At 46.4% G+C, this 11,987-nt stretch overlaps 1 protein-coding gene across 10 annotated transcripts in view; it reads right to left on the bottom strand.

Moving 5' to 3' along the window:
- Positions 1-536: 536 nt before the first annotated feature.
- LOC116958494 (uncharacterized) overlaps positions 537-11,987 on the bottom strand; it is a 56,766-nt gene continuing 45,315 nt past the window's right edge. For 9 of the 10 annotated variants that reach the window (XM_032981100.2, XM_032981107.2, XM_032981108.2 and 6 more), the window contains 2 exons: positions 10,493-10,984; positions 537-9,902 (listed from right to left, as the gene is read on the bottom strand). In XM_032981100.2, coding sequence (XP_032836991.2) covers positions 8,794-9,902; positions 10,493-10,984 — 1,601 coding nt within the window. In that variant the 3' untranslated portion in view covers positions 537-8,793. The remainder of the gene's footprint in view (positions 9,903-10,492; positions 10,985-11,987) is intronic. The other variant, XM_032981102.2, reaches the window with a different exon arrangement.

Raw genomic sequence — 11,987 nt, 5'->3', positions numbered from 1 at the left:
AGGCTCGATTGTTGCAACTCACTATTCTATGGGATGTCTGCCAACAACATTACAAAGCTGCAGCATGTACAAACTTATCTGGCACGTGTCGTGACAAGTACTGGACGATATTGACCATGTCTGTAAATGCTTGTTGAGCTGCATTGGCTTCCAGTTGCTGAACGAATACATTATAAGGTCGCACTCATTACACACAAAGTGCTTGTCACATATGAACCACAATACCTTGCTGATCTCGTCAAGGAGCATACACCATCGTGGGAACTCTGGTCATCCTCGCAGCGGCTTTTGACTGGCCATCAAACAAAGATGGTCACTGAATCGTGCGCTTTTGGATGCTCTTATTTCCGATATTAGGAAACCACTAGAGCTATACATTTTTTAATCTATAATGAAAACTCACTTCTTTAAAACTGCTTTTTGTGTTTAGTTTGTTGTCCTTCCCTCTCATCTCAGATTAGCGTGGTTGGCTAAGTATGGTGCAAATGAAGTTCAACATGCAAACATTTGTAGTGTAGCACAAGTTGGAGACGAGGTAGTTGCAGGAGGCACCTTTTATTGTAACACCCTTTGGCCGTTCACACACAGGTTCACCTCTCTCTCGCTCCCGTTGCCGTACAGCCCAGCTTAGACACAACCCTAACCGCATTGCACTGACAGCATCGACTGAGACAGCCAACAACTGTCAGACCACGCAATTATCGAGTGAAGGCGGCAGCGACGAAGGCGGCGAAGACAGTGACGTTGAGACGAGTCCACTCCCAGAACCGGAAGTCCATGGCCAGGGCAGAGCCAGGCCGTGCCTCCCTTCTCGAACCCACTAGGTTACAGGGGCTTCCCAATGAGGTCTTCTGTGACCCTTGCCCCAGTTCCTCCGCCCTGCCGGCACACCCATGTATATGCTCTATGGTGTGTGCGCTAACTGTCCACCACAGTTGCCTCTGCTGGACAGCAGTCGGTGCTATGTCACTACACATACAGTCTAGAGACAAGTTACCTCCTCTAAATTGAGATGATCAGGGCACATAACTCGAATGCCAGAACAAGGCTTCCTAAAATCCTTGTTTATGGCGATATAAAAGAGGGAAAGCGTCTTTCTGGTGGCCAAAAACTGTGCTCTAAAGACATCCTTAAAATACACCTTAAGACAGCCAATATCAATGTGGACATTTGGGAGAAAATGCCAGCCAACCATAAGCAGTGAAGTGCTGTAGCCGACTCAGTCAAGAGGCTTGAAGAAAAAAGAAAAAAAACTTTCCGCATCACCACATCAATGGCACAACACAAATCCCATCCAGCGGACGAGCAACTCTTGTACAGTTGGGCCAATGCTTCCACCAAAGGGCTGGGCTCTCATCCCACCAGCGTGCAGGGAAATGTTGGCTGTTCTCCACAGTCATCATCATTCGTGATGGACAGCCGAAGAAAATAAGATCATGTAGTATGTAATATACCAGCTAAGTAACCCGGCTTCGCACAGGTCTCAGTAATCAAGTGTTGAGTCATGTGTTGCCCTGCTGTCTTCTTAGAAGGAATGCATAATAGATACCTCCTCACGGTGCATCCTGGTAACTTCTGGAGGGTTATTCCCCAGACGGCCAAATCTATTAACCACTCCTAATCCAACCATGTCTACCCAAAAAATGTGTGGACAAAAACGGTCAGCAACGTCAATCCTCTCAATTAACATTGAAGGAACCCTCACAAGCCAAAGCTGACATTCTGTCAGTCATATCAGAGTATGACATTATATGCTTACAGGAGACACATGAAGGTCCGAATAACTCCCGCTCAACCATTGAGGGGAAAGCACTTGTTGCTGAAATAAGACATAGGCAGTGTGGCAGTGCGGTTTTTGCAAGACCTGACCTGGGAATTGAGTGTACATACCAACACAAGCTAGAACATCGAAACCATCACACTTAGCCTCAAGAACATCGCTATAACACCCATATATAAACCACCGTCAAGTACTTTCAAGTGGAACATTTTACCGGATGGCTGTATACACAGGTAAAGCCTAGTGAATGGGGACATCAACTCCCATAACACAGCTTGGGGATATGATGCCAACAACAAATACAGCACCCAGTGGAATAATCAGCAGAATCCAGTAACCTGACTCTGGTACATGACACCAAACAAGCCTAGTGATTGGGGACATCAACTCCCATAACACAACTTGGGGATATGATGCCAACAACAAATACAGCACCCAGTAGAATAATCAGTAGAATCCAGTAACCTGACTCTGGTACATGACACCAAACAACCCAAGTCATTCAACAGCGGCCGCTGGAGAAGAGGATACAACCCAGACATCGGTTTTGCTAGCAATGAAATTAACCATGTGCCGGAAAGCAGTAATAGAGCCTATGCCGAACACCCAACACCGCCCTATAAGTATCAAATCGTAATTCATTCATTTATTTTTGGCGACCCTGTCCCGCCGCGCACATAAACGCCACGATCCACCTGGCGCGGATCATTCTGTTGTCATGTCGTGCAAGCGCAGCGAGGACGAATGCGCAGAAGAAAAAAAACTTTGGAGCTTTGATTAGCGCATCGTGTAGAGCTCATCGAGAGGAATAGATTTCCCTATCGTTCGCCTTCAACAGACATTAAATGACGTGGCAACACAGTTTATGCGAGAGCCGGGGGCTTATGGGACCCCGGGGTCTTGCCATAAGGTTCATGGCGATAGAGCGGCGGGTGGGGGGGGGGGTTGGACTGTGCAAGTGTTGAAGGCAACCAGGTAAGATAAAAAGTGCGAAAAACACACTAACTCACCCGTGAGTATGCATGAAAAATTTGGGGTGTGTAGGTTTCATGGTGTTAGCGCAATTGGTTCACACACAAACACACATACGCAAAGTCTGCTTTATTTCTATAGAAGATTGTGTGGTGTATAGAGCAGTGTATGAGTGTGATAAGTATTGCAGTGTGAGGGTGAACGCAGTGAGGTTGAGTGAGTAGCGTGTAATGTGGTGAACCTGAAGTGTCAGTGGGGGCGTGGATTTCCAAGGGGAGCGGTAGGACAATGGTTAGCACACTGCGCTAAGAACCCAGCGACACGAGTTCAATTACCGCTCATGGCCAACACCAGTAACGATTATCTGAATCGGTCCTCAGCCTCCGCTGGTTCGACTTATTCACGATGTACTTACAAAAAAATCAGCAGACTACCTGCTGGATCTCCTCACTGTTTCAAAGAACAAAAGTGACCTACCAGCTTCACATTCCTTATTGCCATACAGATATTGGAGGAAGGGGCTTTTCTATTGATGCCCCCAAGGTATGGAATGCTATTGCAAATAAACTTGCAACTTGGATCAGAATGGCCTGAAATCAAATGTATCGTTCTGGATGACCGCTGCAAAGTATGATCTTCAGTTCTGATTATAGTGTGCTGATCTTTAAAGGTGTATTGAAAAATGTTGATACTGCTACTGATACTCCTGCTATCATGGAGTGACTCATTCAGCCAGCTATGGCTGCAAAGTTTGGTCGTACATGTTATGTACAGTGAGGGAAAAAAGTATTTGATCGCCTGCTAATTTTCTACGTTTGCCCACTGACAAAGAAATGATCAGTCTATAATTTTAATGGTAGGTTTATTTGAACAGTGAGAGACAGAATAACAACAACAAAATCCAGAAAAACGCATGTCAAAAATGTTATGAATTGATTGAATTTTAATGAGGGAAATAAGTATTTGATCCCTCTGCAAAACATGACTCAGTACTTGGTGGCAAAACCTTGTTGGCAATCACAGAGGTCAGACGTTTCTTGTAGTTGGCCACCAGGTTTGCACACATCTCAGGAGGGATTTTGTCCCACTCCTCTTTGCATATCTTTTCCAAGTCATTAAGGTTTCGAGGCTGACGTTTGGCAACTCGAATCTTCAGCTCCCACCACAGATTTTCTATGGGATTAAGGTCTGGAGACTGGCTATGCCACTCCAGGACCTTAATGTGCTTCTTCTTGAACCACTCCTTTGTTGCCTTGGCCGTGTGTTTTGGGTCATTGTCATGCTGGAATACCCATCCACGACCCATTTTCAATGCCCTGGCTGAGGGAAGGAGGTTCTCACCCAAGATTTGACTGTACATGACCCCGCCCATCGTCCCTATGATGCGGTGAAGTTGTCCTGTCCCCGTAGCAGATAAACACCCCCAAAGCATGTTTACACCTCCATGTTTGACGGTGGGGATGGTGTTCTTGGGGTCATAGGCAGCATTCCTCCTTCTACAAACACGGCGAGTTGAGTTGATGCCAAAGAGCTCCATTTTGGTCTCATCTGACCACAACACTTTCACCCAGTTGTCCTCTGAATCATTCAGATGTTCAATGGCAAACTTCAGACGGACATGTATATGTGCTTTCTTGAGCAGGGAGATCTTGCGGGCGCTGCAGGATTTCAGTTTTTCACGGCGTAGTGTGTTACCAATTGTTTTCTTGGTGACTCCCAGCTGCCTTGAGATCATTGACAAGATCCTCCCGTGTAGTTCTGGGCTGATTCCTCACCGATCTCATGATCATTGCAACTCCACGAGGTGAGATCTTGCATGGAGCCCCAGGCCGAGGGAGATTGACAGTTCTTTTATGTTTCTTCCATTTGCGAATAATCGCACCAACTGTTGTCACCTTCTCACCAAGCTGCTTGGCAATGGTCTTGTAGCCCATTCCAGCATTGTGTAGGTCTACAATCTTGTCCCTGACATCCTTGGAGAGCTTTTTGGTCTTGGCCATGGTGGAGAGTTTGGAATCTGATTGATTGATTGCTTCTGTGGACAGATGTCTTTTATACAGGTAACAAGGTGAGATTAGGAGCACTCCCTTTAAGAGTGTGCTCCTAATATCAGCTCAGCCAGAAATCTTTCTGATTGATAGGGGGTCAAATACGCATTTCCCTCATTAAAATGCAAATCAATTTATAACATTTTTGACATGCGTTTTTCTGGATTTTGTTGTTGTTATTCTGTTTCTCACTGTTCAAATAAACCTACCATTAAAATTATAGACTGATCATTTCTTTGTCAGTGGGCAAACGTACAAAATCAGCAGGGGATCAAATATTTTTTTCCCTCACTGTATATCGTTTATTGTTCAATTTGAATCACAGTTCCTATGATCACTGTTACGTTGTTTTTACCGCTTTATTTTGGTGATTTTGAAAACTTTTGGTTTAGCCATGTTTGTTGTTGTAGTACAGAGTTAGCCTGATAACTTTAATATAAATTGTCTTATGGTTGTTATTGTTTGACTTGCATCCCACTGGGATTTTTGCACACAGCGTCGAAATACGGTGTTTTTTTCTGGAAGACTTTGCTGTCTTTTCCTGGATTTTCCTGTTGCGTGTAGTCACTTTAAGATGTTTCTTGTTCATGTTTTGTTTGTTGCGGTTGCACCCGAGTCAAGAGCCGCATGGCTCAGAGGGTTATACCTAATAAATTAAACTGAAAACTGACAGCCTCAAATGAATACCTGGTGTGATGTGTGAATGTCGCTACTCGGGAGACAAAGGCGGCCATCCATATCTACAGATATAGACAATTTAAACCAAGAAGATGGGTACAAACTCAGCAATCACTGGAAGGACGTTATCAACCAGTTCAAGTCATATCTGGCTGTAATGTTTCCATTTTAGACCTGGCATCCCTTTAATTGGTGGAAGCCCACCACCAGGACCATCGCCGCCCACTACTACCATCACCTCCAGCAGCAACCTCCACCATCAACATTAACATTTTCTTCTTCTTTGGTTCTTTCGGTAAAGTCACGTAGAATGAGAATAAAATAATTAATTGATAAAATAAAATAACACAATAAAATTATCACGACGTTTCGGCCACAACACAAGCGGCCTTCATCAGGTGAAGGGACGAGACTGTCTGGAGGACAGCGCTGGAGCGAACACAGCCAAGCCCAGCCCGCGACCTTTAAGCTGTGTGAGAAGAAACAGAGCGCCTTGACAAAGGAATTAGCATAGAATTTAGCATTGAAATAGCTGAGTGATTAGCTTGTGACTGGTCACAGAAATTACTATGTTAAAGTTAAAGCCTACACATCCACAGAGGCACCTAGTACAAATCAAACAGGAGAACATTAACATTACCTGCCCCCACCCCCCCATGCTGCTGACACTTGGGCTATGCCCATTTTAAACCTTTATAAACAGCTTGCCCTTAGAGGCAAACCCCCCTTTTCCTGATGACGACTGCTTGTGTTGCGATCGAAACGTCGTGGGTTTTTTTATTTAATTTTGTATTCACTTTATTATTATTCTATCTACGTGACTTTACCGAAATAATCAAAGAATATTAATTCCTGCAGTCATGAAAGTTTTAAGTCAAAATCTGGAGCATGTTACTAAGAGGTGGGGCCTTGCCATCAGCCTCACCAACACTTAGCACCTGCCTGGGTATGTCGTGTCATGAAACACTCCACCCCTTCAACTCCCCATTGGTGATGGAGCAGTTGTGTGCTTATGACCAGCTCTGGCTCGACAGCAAAGGTCTCACTGCGAATTAGTTGGGTAGAACTACCTTTTCATCAGCTTTGTAATACTACGTGGAAGCTACCTGGTCTGTCGCTCCGCACAAAGCTCGGGGTCTTCTCTACCAGTCATGCCATCCCTTCTCTATGCTTGTGAAACATATATCCCTTTAATGGAACATCTGCACAGGTTAGCAACATTCAGGCTGGCCTACATATGATCCATCCTGGATTTAACCAGGCTGGAATGTGTGAGCTCACAAATCCTTTAAAGATCTGGATACAGTCTCATCGGTGAACTCCTCTGGCAGGAAAGGCTGTATGGTTGTGGAATGTAGCCCACATGCTCAATCACCGTATGCCCAAACAGCTTTTGGTTTGGCCAGATAGTGGGGGTTAAATGGGCGTGACACGGTCTGGATAACAGATGGACTGATGTGGTACAAGAGGATGTGGTGCTGAGTGGACTCACCTAAGACTGGTGCCAGTGATGTCAAGATCGGCCTCTATGGAGGAGACTTGTAAAGGACGCTACTGGGCAGTTTGTGGCAGTCACCCTCCAACAACAACGGAGGGCAGAGGAGCGACACAACAAAGAGCGGAGCTCCGGGAAGCTAAAATGCAGCAAGTTGGCACAGTAATGGTGTATCTGCCAGTCATCTCAGTCGACCCATGACATCTGGGTGTGTCCCGTGACCTTCTGTCAGCGAGCTTTCAACAATTCACATGACCTGAAAGTGCATCTGGCTGGGTATAAGCACCCTGGAGATGTCACCACCATTTAGTGGTGAATGGCAGCTCTTCTTGTGTGTGAGGTACTCAAATAAGTATCTGGTGACAATTGGGGAGACAAAGGCGGCGGGTGTGGTGCTGGCCACCTACCCCATCGTGTGCCATGGTGGCCTTCATAGGTGCTACTCGCTAACAGCACTTGCCCCAACATTGTTAAGGCGATACAGGGGATTTTTTTTTATTTTGTGAAATGAGAATTCAAACATAGGTCGGTTGGAGTTATTTTTATTTTTCCTAACCATGAAGCTTACAATTAAAACATTTGCAGGGCATTACCGTAAGATTAGCGTCGCAAATATTTAGTAATCCTGAGTTCATAGACGACTCATCATGTGTCCTTTAACACCTTCATGTAAGGTTAAATTGTGTAAATTGAACACTAACTTCCCACAAGAAATAATGTAACGAGGAGGGGGGTTGCGTTCCAAGCCCCCAACTCAATGGAGATGTATTATTACTAATTTATTATGACTGTATTTTGGTTAATGCTTTTTATTATTTCCCTTGTATATTTTAGGCATGAATAATATTTTTTTTTTTAAAGGACACAATGATGAAGGTAACCTGAAGTAGAGATTAGTGTAGTCTGTGCATGTGAGCTGTGATGGGTGGAGTGGCCTTGTGTGAGATGACCTGGCTGTAACTTTCTTTAATTTTGTCCCCATTTTGTCTGACGGTTCTGAGTGTACCTTCGTGCAAGCCAGTAGCCCGGAAACGATTACATGTGCACTCATTGTTCTCATAGCACTCTAGAACAATAAGCTTTTGTTGCCACTTTTCTTACTTGCACTACCACTTGAAGCATCACCACCATGCTTCTTACCCCAACCGCATATTATGAATACATTATTTTGAATATTAAAGAAAATTAAAAGGTATAGAATTGAGATGAAATGCACACACGTCTGAGCTAGCACGAGGCAGAATAAAGACTGATTCGGATGGTTCACTGCTTCTGCCCGCAACAATCACATTGCCTCATACTTGGGTACTGCACTGTATAAGAAAATGTGGTGGAAAATTCCACTGAAATGTGTGAAATCGCGTTAAGTAAAGCATGTTGATTGGAGTCTGCTCCCCTCTGTAAATCGTGTAAAAACAGATTATTGGGACTACCTGTACTTTAAACTTTAAATGGTGAACCAGGAAAGTTTCATACAGTCTGAAGCCTCCTTTTGTGGTTTCTGCTTTCAATGTTGCATTTTAATGGTCTGTAGCTTATTAAACAGAGTAAAGCATGACAGGAGACTGTTATTTAACAAGTAATTAACACAGGCCAATGTCCAATGTGCCCTATATCTGCACATATTTGCTTATTAAACGATTCAATCTTTACAGAATGACAACTATGGCCATCGAAGCGATTTTTTCTGTCTCCAATGACCAATTCCTGGGCCCGTTTCAACTCCACTTGATCCATTTCCCAAAGAAATCATGGTGATATGGTTGCATGCTATGAACGGTGGCAGAAACATTTTTCACCAAATGTTCTGTACATGGATGTCACTGCCCAATAGCCCCTGCGGCATGTACCCTCTGGTGCTTCTTGAGACCCCGGGGCTGCGTGAAGGCCTTGCCGCACTCGAAGCACTTAAAGGGCTTCCTGCGTGCGTGCGTCCTCAGGTGCTGCTGCAGGTTCCCAGCCTGCGCGAAGGCCTTGCCGCACTCGGGGCACGCGTGCGGCTTCTCGCCCGTGTGCACCTTGCGGTGTTGCTGCAGGGTGTGGGCCAGGGCGAAGGCCTTGCCGCACAGCGAGCAGCGGTGGGGCCGCTCGCCCGTGTGCGTGCGCTGGTGCCGCTGGAGGCTGCCCGACTGCTTGAACGCCCTCCCGCACTCCGAACAGTGGTGCGGTCGCTCGCCCGTGTGGATGCGTCGGTGCTGCTGGAGGCTCGAGAGGTCGGCGAAAGCCTTTCCGCACTCGGGGCACAGGTGCGGCTTCTCACCCGTGTGCGTGCGCTCATGGTTCTGGAGGTTGCCAAGCTGCGTGAATGCCTTTCCGCACTCAGAGCACATGTACGGCTTATCCCACGAGTGCGAACGCCGGTGCCGCTCCAGCAACTCGGGCCGCGTGAATGACTTCCCGCACTCGGTGCATGCATGCGGTCGCCCACCTGTGTGCGTTACCAAGTGCATCTGGAGGTTTGCGGACACTGCAAATGCCTTCCCACACTTCTCGCACACATGCGGCTTCTCACGCGCATGTGCCCCTCTGTGTGACTGCAGCTGCTCAGCCCACGCAAATGCCTCCCCGCACTCAGCACATACATGCGGCCGTTTGGCAACGTGAGCCACACGGTGAGCTTGCATCTCCTCCGGATCCGTGAACAACTCCCCACACTCAGGGTACACATGTGGGACGCTGCTGCCACTGCTAATGCTTGTGACAGCATGCATCGTGTGCTGTGCATGGAGCTCCTCTGGATGCGTGAATGCCTCCCCTCGTACGGCGAACTGGCGAGAGCCACCACCAGCATTGGGTATCTGCTGCCTCTGGCTGCTACTGGAATCCAGGCCACACTGCACTGTGTGGCTGTGTAGGTTGCTCTCCGACAGGAAGCTCTGGCAGCAGTGGGGACACTTGGGCCTCTGGGTTTCCACCGAAAACCTTCCTGCTGATGGGAAGAACACAGAAAGGGACTTTTATTAAGAGCTCATGAAGGTCAAAATGTCTAAAGCCCCAATTGGGGAACGTTTTAAAACACGTGGTGAACATTGGCAATCTGATAATAATTGGTCTGAACTGCATCACCTAATGATGACCATCTTAGTGAACATTAGCCCATGTTTAATTGCTGTCCAGGTACAAGGTGGACCTTACCTGAGTGTGGGAAGCTGCTGGAGTGCCCAAAGGAGACAAGGAGAGCACTCAAACGCCAAATGGCCGAGGAATGTCTTTGCTTTTTATATGATCTCATTTGTAAAGTAATTGCGTTGTTTGCATCACATTAAACAACTACAGTGTCACTTCTGAAAAATTAAGGCGTCCACACGGGCGATGCTAAACAGAAATGTAGCAATTTTAACAGATGAAAGCAGGCAACTGTAGTCTGGTTAAAAAAATATGAAACCAAATGGAGCTAAATGTAACCTTACATGATGTCAACACCATTTCTATATTCCTGTGAGAGTCTAGAATGGCAAGCACCCAACTAAGCTCATCTGGTAGAGTTACCTATCACAAGACAGAAACCCTGCTCCTCACCATCGCGCGAGTCCTCTGGCTGCACCACCTCCACCTCGGTCCAGGTCTCCGGTGCTCCGCGGCCTCCCCGTAATACCCACATCTCTCCAGGTGTCATGCTGGAGCCATCACCCCGGATGTCCTCTCCATCACCCTGCAGGCTATTTCTGTCACACTGCAGGTCATCTCTGTCAGCCTGCAGGTTATTTTCATCATCCCTTACATCTTCTCTTTCAGCCTGCAGGTCGTCTCCTTCAGCCTGCAGGTCTTCTCCTTCACATCCAAGGTCTTCCTCACCAACCTGAAGGATCTCTTTGTACTTCTGAAGATCATCTCCCTCATCCAGAACGACGTATCCATTAGAATGAGGGCTCCCTCTTTCAGCATGAATTTCCTCTCCTTCAGCCAGATGATCTTCTCTAAGCACCAGGTTTTCTCTGTCAGCTAGAACATCATCTTCATTCATTCGAAGCTCATTTTCCTCAGACTGAAGGTCCTCCATTAACTGCACATCTACAAACACAATGCATGACATTGTTAATGTTTGGCAACATTACACAAATTACTTGCAAGTTATTAAATTAGCAAAAACAGTATCACCCCCGAACTTGAATACTAATACCAAGTCGTGGCCTGGTACTGCATTCACCTTGTGCCGCACAGAGACAGTTGTCATCAGAGGGTTCCCTTGACTAAAAATCACAGCTGGACATGAGAATAATTGAGAGGAGATGTGATGTAAGGCCATTTGAGTTGCTGAAGGATTCAATGCCAATCCTAATCTTCATTGACTATAAGTTGAGCAAACGTGCCTCCCCACTCACATGAGCCACGTGTCAACACTCGCAGCTGTGACAAAGCTGCAGGCTGAGCTGCACTCATCTGCGGTCTCCTTTAGCTTTGCGAGCAGCATGAGAGGATCTTACCATAAGTGCAATAAGTGTTCATCCTTCATGCAGGCTGGAAGCCCTGTGAGTTGTCTCTTTCTTGCGAGTGCAATGTAGATAGACCATCACATTTGTGAGAGAAAATCCAGGATGCAAGAGAAAGCCTACCTGCACCAAATACGATATTTTTTTAATTTGAGGATGAGTTATGTTTCGATTTTGTATGGTTAAGAGCCGGTTCTTCATTACAAATCATGACATTTGTCTAAAGTATATTGTGATGGATCACCAATAGTCAAAATTAAGATCACCATGTCTGAATCTAGCAGGACCCTGCTAGAACCTTCGACGCGCGTTGGACGGTGGATCAAAAATAGCAGCCATCTGAGCGCATGCCCGAGGTAGAGTTGCCCGGTCAGCCTAGGGGATGGCCTCAAATGCCCCAAGGAGTCGTCATCCAGCGCCGTGGGCAGAGCCCGCAGAGCCTCTGCGTCTCACCACCCGACCAGGGTGCAAGCCACTTGAAACAGCGCTAAAAAAGCGTCCAGTTACCCCCTGCAGCCACGAACTTGCGGATGGTAGGCAGGCGCTTCTGTAGAGACGGAAGCCACCAATGGTTACTTGAATTT

The sequence above is a fragment of the Petromyzon marinus genome, chromosome 79, assembly GCF_048934315.1.
Source record: "Petromyzon marinus isolate PM22_M1 ecotype Great Lakes invasive population chromosome 79, UKy_Petmar_22M1.pri1.0, whole genome shotgun sequence".
NCBI lineage: Eukaryota > Metazoa > Chordata > Hyperoartia > Petromyzontiformes > Petromyzontidae > Petromyzon > Petromyzon marinus.
Note: the sequence above shows the minus strand (reverse complement) of the source record. Positions and strands in the feature narration are given on the sequence as shown.